Here is a 17664-nt window from a genome sequence, read left to right as displayed (position 1 = left end):
AAATCCTGGAGGGACTGGATTTAAAAAAAAATGCTGTTCTTTTGAACTTTCTATTCATCAAAGAATCCTGAAAAAATTATTATGGTTTCCAAAAAAACAAAAAACAAAAAAAAAATCAGTTTAAGCATTGATAATAATAATAAGAAATGTTTCATGAGCAGCAAATCAGCATATTAGAATGATTTCTGAAGGATCATGTGACACTGAAGACTGGAGTAATGATGCTGAAAATTCAGCTTTGAATCACAGGAATAAATTACATTTTCAAATAGAAAACAGTTATTTTAAATTGTAATAATATTTTATATTTTTTTCATGTATTTTTGACCAAATAATTGTAGCCTTGGTGAAAATAGACTTCTTTCAAAAAGATTTTTAAAAATCTTACTGACCCCAAACATTTGAACTATAGTACATAAAATTAAATAAAGGTAAAAATGTAAAAAAGGGACACCGGACTAGTTGTCATATGGCAAAATTATAAGGGGAGAGAACAGAAAAAGAGAACTCATAATATATAATAGATTATTTAGCATTTGTTTTATTAATAAATGCATTCATACAATCCATAAATTAATCATATTCAATACACTTCTATCCACATACTTTTCATAATTAATTTTCTGCTTCCAGTTTCTTCGCTTGTGCACCCAAATATTGTTGCAGTGCAGAGAAATATCCATATCAACAAGCATCATTTCAAGAATTTTGTGCAGGCTTAGTGATTTTTTGCGTCCAAAAGCTCAGTAATATGAAAGTAATGAGATGTGCTGCTTCAAACTGCATGTGTTGAGGAAGCAAATGTGTGCTTGCAGAGATAGAGAACAAGTGGAAAATAAACCCAAAAGCATTTCACTGCAATTTAAAAGAGGAAGAGGAAGAGAGAGAGAGGGAGATGTTATGGATATAAAAATGTGAGGGGGCACTCAATATAACTCACGTAAAAAGATTCAGGGCACCTTAAATATTGGATTTAAAGCATCGAGTTCCCTAACAATCCCATCTTGGAAGCTTTGAGGATAGTTTATTGCAATGAAATATATTATGGAGCAGTATTTCTCAGCAGATCTCCTGGTATAAGTCATTCAAAAGCCATAAAAGTTCAGTTTTCTTTTTTCAGCAAATATGAATTCACAGCAGAATCTAAACAGTATAAAAACACAGTGCTACGTGGGTAGTTGCCAGGGCTTTATGGTGCTCTGAATGTTTTTATTGCATTTCTATGCAGTTGATTAGTTGTTATGGTGTTGCTAGGGTGATCAGACCAGTCGCTTTAATATTCTAGAAATGGCTCGGTTCTCTCTGTCAATAGATGCCAGGTTAGAATTAACCAGTAATTTTAGTATTTTAGTCAGGTTAGATGCCATATTGAATTTAACGCAGATGAAAACGGGGCTGTGAGGGATAGATAGTTCCGGCCCTTGATTCTAATTGGTTGAGCCGCATTTTGAGCCGTTGTACAGCTGACCGCATTACATAAGTATCGATGCGCCACTGAGTGTGTATGTTGCTGAGTCTGTCTTAGCAACCACTCTTAGCAACATGGTAAACATATGTTTGTTCTCAATTGATTTTGTTCATTGAAGTTTACTGCATTATGTAGAAGAGTATTTTGAGAGAGATATCGAGTGACCGAGTGTTTTACCTGCATTCAGATTTAGCATTTTCTTTCAGGTCAGTCCTATGTTCATAATAAAAAGTCTGTTTGAATGTCCACTGCGATCTTGTCCTTTTAAAGGTGCCCTAGAATTAAAAATTGAATTTACCTTGGCATAGTTAAATAACAAGAGTTCAGTACATGGAAATGACATACAGTGAGTCTCAAACTCCATTGTTTCCTCCTTCTTATATAAATCTCATTTGTTGAAAAGACCTCCGAAGAACAGGCAAATCTCAACATAACACCGACTGTTACGTAACAGTCGGGATCATTAATATGTACGCCCCCAATATTTGCATATGCCAGCTCATGTTCAAGCATTACACAAGGGCAGCCAGTATTAACGTCTGGATGTGCACAGCTGAATCATCAGACTAGGTAAGCAAGCAAGAACAACAGCGAAAAATGGCAGATGGAGCAATAATAACTGACATGATCCATGATATCATGATATTTTTAGTGATATTTGTAAACTGTCTTTCTAAATGTTTCTAATGTACTGTTAAATGTGGCTAAAGTTACCATTAGGGGTGGGACAAAATATCTGTCACGAGCAGGGCGGGCGAGAGCCGTGAGGGAACGGAGCGAGGCCGGTGACGCGAGTGATAATGAGCGTCACCTGCGAGGCGTGCCGGCCTCGAGTCTCTCACGGAGGAGCTCCGGAGGCATAAAAGGAGGAGCGACATCAGTGAAGGACGAGAGAGGACCAGGCCTGGACTTTATGTTATGTTTTATTATGTTTGTGTGGCCGGCAGACGTCCGCGAGGGTCTGCCGGCATTACTTTCGTTTTGTTCTTTGTTTATTTCTAATTAAAGTTTTGTTGAATGTTCGCCGGTTCCCGCCTCCTTCTTCCCGTATTGACGAACTTCGTTACATTGGTGCCGAAATCCGGGAGGAAGGAGGGACATGCTGTCGAAGAGCCCTCGCTGCTGAGGGGGATCGCGGTGCTGCGGAGTTCGGGCAGCGCGGGAGTGTGTGTAGACCGCGAGAGGCTGCCCGAGGCGGTGGTGCTGGAGCCTTGTGAAAGGTGGGACGGAGACCCGGATGCCGTGCTCCTGGGACGAGGTGGGGTGGCTGCCGTCCTGGACCTGGAGGGAGCGGAGGAGTCGCCGCCGTCTGCCGTGGGCCGGAGCCTGCTGCCGTCCGCCATGAAGGGGAGGAGCAGGGGACGGGGGACTCGCTGCCGGCTGCCCTCAGTCGGAGGAGCCATCGCCGGCCGCCAGGAGGCGGTCGAGGATCGGGCCGTCCACCGAGTGTCCAGTGCCACCGCATGGCACCGCGAGGAAGAGCCTCCCGGCTGGCTGAGGACCGGGCGGCAGTGTGTCTGGGAACCGGACCAAGAATTTTTTTTTTCTCTTTCTTTTTCCTCTCTCCCCTCTCTCGTCCTGTCGCTCCCCTTGCTTCCGTCTCCTTTCTCTCGTCTCGTCTGTCCTTACCCCCAGGTGCTGCGGCCGCCGAGACAGGCCCCGGGGGGGAGTAAGCGCAGTCGCGGGAGTACCCCCCGGCCTGCGAGGGGCGTTGGGGGTATGTCACGAGCAGGGCGGGCGAGAGCCGTGAGGGAACGGAGCGAGGCCGGTGACGCGAGTGATAATGAGCGTCACCTGCGAGGCGTGCCGGCCTCGAGTCTCTCACGGAGGAGCTCCGGAGGCATAAAAGGAGGAGCGACATCAGTGAAGGACGAGAGAGGACCAGGCCTGGACTTTATGTTATGTTTTATTATGTTTGTGTGGCCGGCAGACGTCCGCGAGGGTCTGCCGGCATTACTTTCGTTTTGTTCTTTGTTTATTTCTAATTAAAGTTTTGTTGAATGTTCGCCGGTTCCCGCCTCCTTCTTCCCGTATTGACGAACTTCGTTACAATATCGATATGACGATATATCGTCGTCCTTCTCTGTGCGATACGAGAATCGTATCGCTGTGCCAAATATCGATATTTTAATTTTAAAAAAATAAAGCGCTACAAATAGATTTCTTTGCTCAAAGCATCACTACTTCAAAGCGGCGCTCAACACATGAATGAGGGAAACGTGAACATAAGTTAACTAGCCTAAGAAAAAGAGGTTATTAACAAGATGGCGGACAACAGAATGAGTAAAATAGATGCCCCAACCAAAGTCTTGATGCACTTATATACCATTGGTGTGACAAATTAGGCATCTTTGACATTCTTCATCGAGCGCTTAGATATAGGCTACATGGGAGCATTTGAAAGCATATATTAGGGATCCGCTGATAGACGCCTGCTTTCGAACGCCTGTGTATATCTGTGTAAGCGCTCTGTGAAGAACGTCTAAGGGTCTGTTTGCACCTGGTCACTCCATGCATTTTCTCTGATCGGATAGCTATCCGATCGTGAAAAGACCAGGTCTAAATGCCCTCCGAAACGCATTTGAGACGGATTTAAATCCGATCGCTCAAACCACTTCAGGGATTGTCTGAGACTCATTCCAGTCAAAACTGTCTGCATCAGTCTAAATGCATCTGGTTGTTGAAACTACATTTTTAAATTTTACTTCTCCCAAAAATACTAAAACTGAAAAATGTGAGAGTCAGATATGACAGCGCTACTGAATCACGCATCGCCGCAGATCTCTTCAGCAAGCTGACGCGCAAACTGCCGCATATGAAAGTGAAAGTAAGACGCGTAACACACAATTATCTTCATTAAAAGTAATGAGAACTTACCAGTGCGGTTGCCGCTCTCTCCTATTGCGTTCTTTGAGTTTGAAATTAACTGATGGTCAATAAAATGCACCTCATATTTCTTGCTTTCGGTGACGTGAACTCTATTAAATCTACATATATCGCAGGAACTGAAGATCGGATTTATCCGTTAACTTGCACTTAACCTTTTTACTTGCATTTTGTTTTCATATTAAGACCAATATCGTGATGTATCATTATAGGATTGTCTAGCGATATATCGATTATCGCAGAATCACTGACTCGCGATATTATCGTTATCGTGAGCCATTTATCGTGATCGTATCGTGCGGTACCCTCCGATTCCCACCCCTAGTTACCATCGTTTCTTACTGTATTCACGGAGACAATAGCTGTCGTTATTTTCATTATTAAACACTTGCAGTCTGTATAATTCATAAACACAACTTCATTCTTTATAAATCTCTCCAACAGAGTAGCATTAGCCGTTAGCCATGGAGCACAGCCTCAAACTTATTCAGAATCAAATATAAACATCCAAATAAATACAATACTTACATAATCCGATGTATGCATGCAGCATGCATGACGAACACTTTGTAAAGATCCATTTTGAGGGTTATATTAGCTGTGTGAACTTTGTTTATGCAATGATAGAGTCGAGAGCTCTGGAGGAGGCGGTGAGCGCGAGCAATTAAAGGGGCAGCAGCCTGAATCAGCGCATTTCTAATGATGCCCCAAAATAGACAGTTAAAAAAATTAATAAAAAAAAATCTATGGGGTATTTTGAGCTGAAACTTCACAGACACATTCAGGGGACACCTTAGACTTATATTACATCTTATAAAAAAACGTTCGATGGCACCTTTAACATTTAATGGGTTTTCCGTGCCCTGCTGACACTGACAGCGCTAGTCAAAGCATTTGTCATTTTCGTCTTGTTCCGTTCACAACAAGTTTCAATATAAAAGTCTTTTCGACTAAGTGACTCGCTCATAAAGACAATCTTTGCCGCCACATAATGGCGTAATAAATGTAACTTCTGCTGCTGTTCACGGTCAGGGACTATTTTTTCCAGCGGAAGGAAAAATGATTTTACTTCATGAAAGTTGCATTGATACATATTTTTTGACTTTATTATTTGTATTGTGTGGTAACCATTTTATAAAAGCAATAAGTGAAGCTGTGGTTTACAGTGAATTTATAACAGCAACTCCCCTCCACGTCGTGCCTAACAACGCCCCTTAGCTGTTATAAATTCACTGTAAACCATGGCTTCTTATTGCTTTAATATGGATTGTTTGTTTTTGAAGTTGAAATGTCTCAGAAAGACATTTCGTCAGCTGAACAATCTGTATTTTGTTAAACAACAGTGCAATCTATTGAACACACTGTACTATCCCTTACAGACTCGTTTTCATTTCTGTCAAAAATATAATATGGCGCTACCCTGATTAAAGTCTATGGGTTTTTTAACCATTTTATTGTCTAATGAAAATGAGAAATCTGATCGCTTAAAGGATTAGTTCACTTTAAAATGAAAATTACCCCATGAGTTACTCACCCTCAAGCCATCCTAAGAGTTTTACACTTTCTTTGTAAGTTGAATATGGAAGGCGGTCTGGCAGAAGCTAGATATTTTACTTCTTAACTTGTTAAATATGGATATTTTTCACACACAAATGCTTCAGAAGGCCTTTATTAACCCCCCGGAGCCGTGTGGAGTACGTTTATGATGGATGTACTTTCTTTGAGCGTGCACTGATTATAAAGCTTTGGAGCATCAGGGTGATTATTAATATATCTCCGATTGTGTTCATCAGAAAGAAGAAAGTCATATACACCTAGGATGGCTTGAGGGTGAGTAAATCATGGGGTAATTTTCATTTTAAACTGAACTAATCCTTTAAAGCAATAATATGCAGGGTTATTATTGTTAACTAAAACTATTAAAAATTTTTTTGTTAATTGAAACAAAGCTAAAATAAAATGTAAATATTAGATGAAAAACTAAACGAAAATTAGAAATGTTGTCTAAATGTCACTAAAATTACTATCTGGAAATACTAAAACTGAAATTAAAATTAATGAAACCTAAATAGTAATATGAAAAAAAACTAATAAAAATGACAGAAGCACATAACAAAAAATTCTAAAAAATTGTACTAAACTTAAAATGAAAACTGAAAGTATAAAAATAAAAGCTAATTGAAAATATTAATAAAAACTTTTTCCAGTGATCAAAATTAATGCTAGAGATTGTTTTTGTCTGCTAGCCACCATTTTTATCCCGCATGTAAATGCAGCTCACGTCACTAAACGTGTTACGGTTTGATGATGTAAAACTCCGGACGTGCGTCAACTGAGATCCCACAGTGTGACATGGCTTACAGCGAGGATCATGTTCGTACAGTCTGACAAGCAACAGTCGTAAAGGACTTTTATAAATCGTACAGTGTGTACCCGGCTTTATTTGTATCATTCTTTCAGGCTTCAATGGCATTTTAGGATATTCAGAACAGACTCCTTTCACTTTTCCAAGAGTCTGAGAGTGGCTGTTACCTGCTACTGTGACCTGTCTGGCTCGATCTTGGTCTCTCCGTTCTGCTTGTCATTGATGGATTTCTGCGAGAGGCGTGAGGACATGGTGGCGGCTTGCACCACAGCCTTGAAGCTGCGCTTGCGCTTCTGCACGTTCTGCTCCGGGTGGAAGACGATGACGTAGACTTTCGGTATGTAGAGCATCCCCAGGGACACGGAGGCACTCAGACTCATGGACACGGTCAGCGTCGTCGTCTGGATGAACATCTGGATCAAACACAGGAAACGGAACGTCAAGAGTTAAATATGACAGGGTCATATGAATGCTCAGATGAATGCAGAATACGTTAAAGCAAAAATCTTTTGATAGACCCTATTAGATCACAACTGAGATCATTTTAAAGGGATATGAAAATGAAAATTCTCTCATCATTTACTCACCCTCATGCCATCCCCAATGTGTATGACTTTCTTTCTTCAGATAAACACAAACAGTTCTATCACACAGACATTGATTCACCCATTGGGGTCATATGGATTGGTGTGTGTGTGATTTTTCTAGCGTCAACCGAGCAGCAGCCATTCACTCGCCTTATATGGTCTCACAGAAATATGATTATTTTCCTAAAAAATATTGTTTGTTTTTATCTGAAGAAAGAAAGTCATACACATTGGGGATCGCATGAGGTTCAGTAAATGATGAGAGAATTTTCATTTTTGGGTGAACTCTCCCTTTAATATCTCAGTTATTCCTAGATAGACATGAGACTAAACGGAGAAGAAATGGGGAGTTTTGTCTTTTATTTTTTTATTTTCTCTTGATAGATTCTAGTAATCTCAGAGCTTCAGAAGAGATCTCAACTATGCTAAAAACACTTGCTAAACTAATTTGCAAAACTCAAAGTAATTTCAATATGAACTCAAATATTTCTCATCAGATTCTTCCAAGACCAAATTATAAAAATGTGTAATTATATAATCTTTCTTTCTTATTTATTTATTTATTTACAAATTTTAAAGACAAAGAGATAATTATTCATTCATATTAACATAAAATTAGAAACAAATTACTTAATTATTATATAATAAATATTTATTATTCAAAAGTTTGGGGTCTGTTTTCTTAATTTTTTTTTAAGTCTCTTACACTTACCAAGGCTGCATTTTATTTAATGAAAAATACATTAAAAACAGTAATATTGTAAAATATTATTACAACAGTTTTCTATCTGAATACACTTTAAAATGTAATTTATTCCTTGTGCAAATTTGGTGATTGAAAACAGTTTTGCTACTTAATAGTTTTTTGGAAACCGTGATCAATTTTTTTCAGCATTTTTATGAATAGAAAGTTCAAAAGAAAAGCATTTATTTGAAATAGATTGATAGTTTGAATAAACAGAATAATATTTTGTCACTTTTGATCAACTTAAGAATCCTTGCTGAATAAAAGTATTAATGTTTTTAAAAACCTTTCTGACTCCAAACTGTTGAATGGTAGTGTATTAATGGTGTGTATACACATTAATCGCTCTATCATTTGTTTCCTAAAATTAACAGAAGAAACATCAAATGCGATGCTTAAATTAAACATCTCCTAAAGCCTTCTGAGCTATGAAAACACAACCTTTGAGTAATAAAATCCTCCTTTGGACAGGCCATGGCAATGCATCAATATAAACATTCACAATGTTCATCATATGTGGCTGCCAAAGCCAAATAAAAGAGCACCTGCCCACCCAAGAGTGCTCACCAGGAAATGACACATATAGTATTAGTGCGATGCATTAAACGGCATGTCAGTGGGAAGCTACCTGGGTCGTTTAATCTATGCAGCAATAAATAATGCTCTAATTCCTAATTCCCGCTGACGAGGCTTCTGGCTTTATTAAGATGGGTCGACATTGTCTTTCAGGCTCCCAAACACTCCCGTTATCAACCTCCTCCCACAGTCAAACCCCCGGAACCTCATTGGTGGGTGGAAGAGTCTTTGTCTCTGTGTCATGGTGTGTCTTTGGGAGATAAAGGGGAGAAATGAAATGTTGTTTTTTTCACATCTCATCCCTTTCCATGTCTGCCATATCAAAGGCCTCTTCAAAAGAGAAACTGTGAGCAATACAACTTGGACTTGTTATCGTGAGCCTGGCAGGTTGTTGCTTACTTCAATGCCTTCATATTGAAATGACTTCATTTCACATAATTTTCTACTTAAGGACTTAAACGGCAACTAAGCTCCGCTCTTTTGTTGCTGGGTTGGAGCAGAACTGTGGTGTAAATACTGGAACTTGTTTCACTGGTGTTGCATTTCTATATATTGTGTTTTGAAGATGGAAAAGGCAACATCTGAATCTTTCATGCGTAGTATTGCTCTCTGTCCCATTGTAAATGTATGAGAAAAGCATTACAGTTTTTTATACAGGAACATTAACACAGAAGCAGCTAGCAACACCACCGGGTAATGATGAAAATCACTTCCATATAAAACAGCATTTGCAACAGATTTTGTTTTCATAATATGACATATTCTTCCATAAAATAGTATATTAAAGGATTAGTTCACTTCACAGTTAAAATGTCCTGAAAATTTACTCACCCCCATGTCTTTCTTTCTTCAGTCAAAGAAAAGAAATGAAGGTTTTTGAGGAAAATATTCCAGGATTTTTCTCATAGTGGACAGTTACCAACAGCTTCAAATGGCTCTACACGATCCCAGATGATGCACATTCGTTCATATCTAGCAAAACGATTGGTCATTTTCTAAAAACAATAAAAATGTATATACTTTTTAATCACAAATGCTCATCTTGCACTGCTCTGCGATGCGGTTTGAATTACGTAATCATGTTGGAAAGGTCACACGTGACGTAGGCGGAAGTACCGCGGCAGGGTGAAAAATTCTCATTTTCTCCTCCAATTTCAAACTCATCCGACATTTTTGTTTTACCTTTTTTTGCAAAGGGGGTTTGACTTAGAATTTTCACGTTCACTTTGTAGACACTGGATCAGCACTTCCGCCTACGTCACGCGTGACCTTTCCAATGTGATTACGCAATTACATAACTGTTACAGTCCACAATATGGAGAAAAATCCTGGAATGTTTTCCTCAAAAACCTTCATTGTTTTTCGACTGAAGAAAGAAAGACATAAACATCTTGGATGACATGGGGGTGAGCAAATTAGCAGGAAATTTTAATTCTGAAGTGAAATAATCCTTTAAATGGGAAAGTGGAGGATTACTCCTCTCCTAAAACACCACTGGAATCCACTTCTGAGGAGGCTTTTTCATCAGGACATGGAAAATGAGGTCAAATTCAACCTCAAACCATCCCAAAGGTCTCATTTGCACTTCTCCATGTTCAAACTTGCCGTATGGTGTTCGGTTACACGGCAGTGACATAAAACTGGCAGGATGCATTGGCATGCTAAGTTTGAATATGTGCATATGATTTGAGCATTTGAGGAACTTAAATTTCAGTTTGTTTCTCACAAAAAGCTTTCATAGTATTTCAGAAGATGTGGAATATTGAGCATGAGTCAGTTGAACCACTTTATAGTGCTTTTTGTCACTTTATACACTACCGTTTAAAAGTTTGGGGTCAGTAAGATTTTTTTTTTAATGCTTTTGAAAGAATTGTATGCAAAAATATAGTAAAACAGTAATATTGTGAAATATTATTACAATTTAAAATGTTTTGTATTTGAATATATTATCAAATGTAATTTATTCCTGTCATACAAAGCTGTCTTGCTCCAGTCTTCAGTGTCACATGATCCTTCAGAAATCATTCTAATATGCTGATTTGTTGCACAAGAAAGATTTCTTATTGTGTTGCTTAATATATTTATGTAAATGGCGATACATTTTTTTCAGGATTGTTCAATGAGTAAAAAGAACAGCATTTACTTGAAATAAATATAAATGTCTTTTCTGTTACTTTTGATCAATTTAATGCATCCTTGCTGAATAAAAATACTGACCCCAAACTATGGAACAGTAGGATGTAAAGTCTTGCAAATATCTCCTTTTGTGTTCCACATACAGGATTGGAACGACATGATGGTGAGTAAATGATTTGCATTTTTGGGTGAACCATTTGTTTAACAACACGAATAATCAATCACATTATAACGCACATCTCACCTTCTCAGTGGACTGTGCTGTGCCAAAGAAAATAGGCACAAACGCCAGCCAGACGATGCAGGTGGTATACATGGTGAAGCCGATGGGTTTAGCTTCGTTGAAAGTCTCAGGCACACCTCTGCTCTTGACCGCGTAGACAGTGCATGTGACCATCAGCACGATGCTGTAGCTCAGGCAACAGATGAGCGACAGATCAGACATGTCACACTTCAAGATGCCACGTGCCAACTCTGGATTGGGCGGCCGCTGCTCCTCGTAGTCCACGGTGGTGTGTGGCGGCATCACGCCAAACCAGATGAAAACACCCACAACCTGCGGAGAGCGCAAGAGACGGGAGGAAGCAAAAGCTTATCATTATCGGCGAGACTGCGTCAGTCAGAAGGTCAGACTCATTTGTCAAGAGCTGCTGTTAGATTGATGTAGAATAAAATGTAAAAAGGCTGTTTTAGCCAGTCTTCAGCAGACACGACTTTGCACAAGATTACTGGTTAAAATAGGCCACCTATCAGCCTGATTGCTCTTAATGATGGGTTTTAAAGTGCTTTTTTACAGGCACAAAAGAAACTTTAAGATCCTCTCCTCGCTTTATAATAACGTGCTCAGATTTCTGAAATGAAAAAAAGGGGATACGTCTAGTTGAGCTGAAATGTAGTATTTAAAACTGAATGTTTTTAATTCTGAAATGAAAAGGGGAACAATTCAAGTTTTGTGTATTTTGACCATAATAAATGTAGACTGTCAGAGACAACTACATTACACTACCTTTTTTTGTTTTGAAAGACATGAATACTTTTATTTAACAAAGATGCACTAAAGTGATGAAAAGTGATAGTAAAGACATTTCTAATATTATAAAAGATTTCAGTTTCAAATAAATGCAGTTCCCTTTCGAGGGAACTCGCACTGCGTCCCGAAGGGGGCGCTATGGGAACGCCCCCTTCGGGACGCAGTGTCTCGTTCCCTCTCTCAGGGAACTATGGTTATAGTCATAACCTGAGACGTTCCCTTTCGAGGGAACTCGCACTGCGTCCCGAAGGGGGCGTTCCCATAGCGCCCCCTTCGGGACGCAGTGTCTCGTTCCCTCTCTCAGGGAACTATGGTTATAGTCATAACCTGAGACGTTTTTTTAGTTTTCTATTCATAAGAATATTAATATTCTATTTATAATTCTATTTATAAGAATATTACGCAGCACAACTGTTTTCAACATTGATAACGAAAAGAAATGTTTCTTGAGCAAATCAGCATATTAGAATGATTTCTAAAGGATCATGTGACACTGAAGACTGGAGTAATGATTCTTGAAAATTCAACTATAAATTACATTTTTAAATATATTTAAATAGAAAACAGTTACTTTAAATTGCGATAAGATTTCATATATTTTTTACTGTAATATTGATCAAACAAATGCAGTCTTCTTTCAAAAACTAAAAAAAAAATCTTAAACTTTTGAATGGTAGTGTACATTTAGACCTTTTTGTACATACATTCATGCACGCAATTTGAGTAAATTACTTCATTAAATTATGGAAAATTATTGACTTTATTTCCATGTCCTATTGTATGCAATGTAGTATATAAATAAATATTAGTAAACATGCTGCTGGGTCAACAACATCCCTGTCATTTCAGGTTAGGACTGCCCATAGGAAAGAAAAATCACAATAAAATCTCTTTGAAATCTATCTTTTCCTTCCTTGACTCAAGTGAGATAAAATAGACAGCAAATGGAGACTTAAATTCTCTCATGTGTCACCTGTAGATTTACAACGTCTAAAACTGTGCACCAATTTGTCGAAGTCTGCAATCAAAAATGAGAGATCTCATTATGAACATACTATATTATAGTATATTTCTCATAATATTCAGGCAGACAACTTCAGTGAACTTCAGGCATGGAAGAACAGTATTGATTGTCTTAAATGACTTCTGTCCTGTGAGTTTCTTATTCCTTTAGCTAAAACTGAAAAAAAAGATGAAATTGAAATCACACGTTTTTTAAAATATAATAATGTGCAATATCTAGCACATACTGTAACTCAGCTAACAAAAATACAGTCAAACCAAAATGTATTCAGACACCCTTGAACATTTCATTCATTATTACAGTTTATTCACTATAGTTTAAAAAAAATGGTAATGAAATATGACAAGATCTCAGAGTTAAACTGTGTCAGAAAAAGTTCATCTTAATAATGTCAGATAACTCTTAAGCAAAACATGGTCAGATCAAAGTGTCTGAATAATTTTTGGTTCCAAATTTTTATCAGTTTTACTCGTAGTCCACTGTATGAAGAATTTTTGGGTATAATATGTCACAGTTTACTTTATTTTGCTATCCTTACTTACATAAATGAACTATAGTGTCCTGAACCCACTAGTAAAAATATATAAAAAATCTAGTGTCTGAATAATTTTTGGTTTGACTGTACATGTTATAAGAACATAACTCTCCCATTAGGTTATGAAAACTTGTTTTTTTTAATGTTTTAAAAATGTTTTTTTTTATTGGTTATACACATTTTAAGGGAACATTCTATTTTATCATTCTTCAAACATAATGGGAATGTTACTTTTGAATGTTCTCTGAAAAAAAAAAAACGTTCCATGAATGATGTATAAATAATGGTTTTTGTGCTAACTTTTTGAGAACATTATTAAAGACCAGGGGCCCTATTTTAATGATCTAGGCATATGGTCTGAAGCCCATGGCGCAGGTGCACTTAGGGCATGTCTGAATCCACTTTTGCTGGTTTAACAATGGAAAAAATGGTTGGTGCACCAGGTGCATGGTTCAAAAAGGGTTGTACCTAGTCTCTTAATGAGTCATGGGTGTGTTTTGTGCGTAACGTACAATAATTCAATCAGAGTGTCATCTCCCATTCCCTTTAAAAGCCAGTTGTGCTTGGACCATGGCAGATTGCTATTTACATGGTGGAAAATAGACACTCTCAACCTGACGAGTCAGTTTAAATACATATGTTTGTTGCCACGATTGGTCAAATAATTAGATTCGTCATTACTGCAAGAAAGGGTAATTCTGATACATGCAATGACTATCCATTATGACATGGAGGCATTTTATCTTGTACACAATAATAATGTTTTACAATGTAATCCTTTTATTTTTAATATGTGGCACGTTTGTGTGCTGCTGCGCATCCCTGTGTGTGTAACAAGCAGAGTGTATGTGCGTTGTGTACCTGCCTATAGGCGCATATTACTAACGTGCCCTTTAAATAACAAAAAAATAAAAAAATACAGCACCATTGACTTTAGATCAGGTTTTTGTTGGTCAATGCCGCAGTCGTTTTCAGTTGCCTCAAAATAGCAACACGCCAACAGTGCGCCTGAACACACCTCGTTTTCAGACCAGTACGCCCATGGGCGAACAGATATCCGAGTGCATTTGCTATTTAAACAACGTGGCGCTAGACATGAAAATGATAACTGTGTCGGGCTGAAACTAGCAAAAAACGCTTGCGCCGTGCCTGGCGTCACATTGCGACAGATGTATGATAGGGCCCCAGATAACGGAACGAATGTTTTATAAACGTTACTGGAAGCACGTTTGTTCATAACTATAAGAACATGCCACACATTAGCTAAAATTCAGAGAATGTTCCCTGTTAGCTGGGAAGTTTTACATTTTGAACACCAAATATGAAACAAGGACTTGTCTAAGAATGGCTACAGGGGACGTATGATCACCATAAATCATAATGTAGCAAAGTCATTCACCATGAAAGTGCGGAGGGTCACCGGATGAAAGCAGCTGGTTAGAGGCGTGATTTAGAGAGCGTCCTTTGCACCTGTTCTCAAAAGAACATTCCGACTAGGAAGTGACTCATCCTGATTGAGGTGCTCATCAGGTAACGCGCAAAACTTTCAGAGAAACTTCTACGGCTGGGAAGAGAACAGTGCAGCAGCCGGGCGGCCGGCGTGTTGCCGCGGAGACAGATGTTGCTGTCAGAATCACTCGGCGGAGTTCCGTTCTCCACTCAGCATCGGTGACACATCTGCCAACATGAGCTGGAGGAGGTGCTGAGAAACGTCCTGCTGTCAATCATTCTCCCACAAACGTCCTGTTAATCTCGTCTCCCCCGCGTTGTTGCCAGTGAGTCATGCGCATAATTCTGAGGCTAAGCATGAACTACAAAAGCTTTTAAAATATTCTTTTGTAAAAGTTCCAATCAGCAGTTTTTAATCGGCGGAGAGGTGTTTATCAGCAGACACGATGTGTATCGACATCGGCAGAGCTTTATTGTCATCTGTAAATCGCAAAAGCATTTTTTCGCCTTTACTGATGTTGAATCTGTTGCTTTTGCACATTAGCGTGGCTAGCACGTTTGCTGGCACAAGCAGAATGAAGCCCAAGCACTCAACATGATGAGGTCTGCAGGCAGCTTATCAGCTTGGGCAGAGTATACAAACACAGGAGAATCTGCTTGGCTGCGAAACTGCTACTGACAAAACCTCAAAATTCATCCACAGGGACATATTGAGAATGGAATACAGTATAGGGGCTTTAGTTACCATAAACAGTGGCTCTGTATCGCTCATGAACCTGTGTTTGGCTAGAAAGCTTCATGTACGTCTCAGTAAGATTAGGACTCGCTAAAGTGCCTCTCAACCGAATTCTGGACAATGTGATGAAGAATTTTCTTTACTAATTAAATGAATAACTCTTTAATTCAATAATTTGTCCTTGCATTCCTCACCAAAGCTGCAGATTTTAATAAATGTACGAAGTTAAATGTTAAAGGTGATGTGTGTCATTTTTTGTTAAATATTTTTTTCTGTGCAAACTTAATAGGCAGGGTCTATTAAAAGGTTCAAAAGTTTGTGGCCATAAGGATTTTTTTTTGTGAAGAAATGAATACTTTCACTCACCCTCAAGCCATTCCAGGTCTATATGACTATATTCTCTCAGACGAACATAATAGGAGTTATATTAAAAAATATCCTGGCTCTTCCAAGCTTTATAAGGGTAGTGAATGGCGCTCATGATTTTAAAGCCCTAGAAAGCACATCCATCCATCATAAAAAGTAATCCACATGGCTCCAGGCGGTTAATAAAGGCCTTCTGAATTGAAATATCCATATTTACAACTTTATAAACTATAATAACCAGCTTCCGGCAAACATCAGTACACAAGTCGACTTACGGAGGAAGCGTAACCTCTGACAAGACGCAATGATGTATTGAGGAATGCAGAAGTGCAGAGGATAGAGCGTAATAATACACCGGTCACAAATTAGAAGTCTAAAAACAAGATTTTTTAAAGAGAAATGTTGGAGGATTTCGATATAAGAGAAGAGGAGCTTGTTGCCCTGGCCATCAGAGGTTACGCTTCTGTTGACTTGCGACTTGCTACTAAGTCGACTTGCATACGGATGTTTGCGAAGCTGGTTATTGTAGTTTATTAAGTTTTAAATATGGATATTTTTCTTACAAAAACCCATCACTTCACTTCAGAAGGCCTTTATTAACCCCCTGGAGCCATGTGGATTACTTTTATGATGGATGGATGCACTTTTTTGGGCTTAGTTATATTTTTTAATATAACTAAGATTGTGTTCAGGATATTTTTTAATATAACTAAGATTGTGTTCGTCTGAAAGAAGACAGTCATTAACTAGAATGGCTTGAGGATAATTTTTTGGGTGAACTAACCCTTTAAATTAATCAAAAGTTACAGTAAAGATATTTACAAAGTTACAAAATAATAAGAAATGTTTCTTGAGCAGCAAATCTGCATATTAGAATGATTTCTGAAGGATCATGTGACACTGAAGTCTAGAGTAATGATGCTTTGCATCACAGAGATTTAAAAACAGCCCAACACAGTAACCAATTCCATGAGATTTGGGACACATAGGACATGGGTTGTACCCTACAGGGAGCAAAACAATCAAATAATTATCACTACAGTAAATGGTTTCAAGCTCTGATTTAACACGCTCACCTGTACTGAGATCAGAACGAAGGTTATCATAAGTTGTGAAGTGGGGCTGATAAATTTTGGTGGTGTGACGGACTTCTTGCCCTGCTCGAAGATCCGGTAGATCCGGTTGGTCTTTGTGAGCATGGCGGAGTATGTAATGCTCATACCCAGACCCAGCAGTAGCCTGCGGAAAGCACACACCACCGTTCCCGGCTCGGCGATCATGAGGAAGGTGATGAAGTAGATGAGGAAGATTCCCGTCAGGAGAACGTAGCTGAGCTCGCGGCCCGCAGCCCTCACGATGGGGGTGTCGTTGAAGCGGATGAAGGTGACGATGACGAACAGGGTGGCCAGAATGCCAAGAATGGCCAGGAACAGAGGGATAACGGCCCAAGGAGAATGCCACTCCAGCTTGATGATGGGAGTTGGCCGGCAGGCCGTGCGGTTGAGGGTCGGCCGCATGTCGAAAGGGCACATCTCGCAGTTGAACTCGTCAGCTTGGAACTGATACCCGTCACAGAGCTCACAGTGCCAGCAGCATGGGACACCCTTCACCATCTTCTTCCTCTCACCCGATTGGCACGGAAAACTGCAAACGGAGTCCGGAATCTGACGGGATCCACCAGTCCACTGCATCTCTTCTACCTGATGAAATGCAGAGAATTAAACTAGAAAAAAATGTTAATCTGTTGAACCAAATAGGTCA

At 39.0% G+C, this 17664-nt stretch overlaps 1 protein-coding gene across 2 annotated transcripts in view; it reads right to left on the bottom strand.

Moving 5' to 3' along the window:
* grm6a (glutamate receptor, metabotropic 6a) overlaps positions 1-17664 on the bottom strand; it is a 76687-nt gene that overhangs the window by 6666 nt on the left and 52357 nt on the right. For both annotated transcript variants that reach the window (XM_048210437.1, XM_048210438.1), the window contains exons 9-11: positions 16980-17603; positions 11008-11319; positions 6887-7132 (exon numbers count right to left, since the gene is read on the bottom strand). In XM_048210437.1, coding sequence (XP_048066394.1) covers positions 6890-7132; positions 11008-11319; positions 16980-17603 — 1179 coding nt within the window. In that variant the 3' untranslated portion in view covers positions 6887-6889. The remainder of the gene's footprint in view (positions 1-6886; positions 7133-11007; positions 11320-16979; positions 17604-17664) is intronic.

This window comes from Megalobrama amblycephala, linkage group LG12 (genome assembly GCF_018812025.1).
Source record: "Megalobrama amblycephala isolate DHTTF-2021 linkage group LG12, ASM1881202v1, whole genome shotgun sequence".
Lineage (NCBI taxonomy): Eukaryota > Metazoa > Chordata > Actinopteri > Cypriniformes > Xenocyprididae > Megalobrama > Megalobrama amblycephala.
This window is presented reverse-complemented; position numbering and strand designations above follow the sequence as displayed.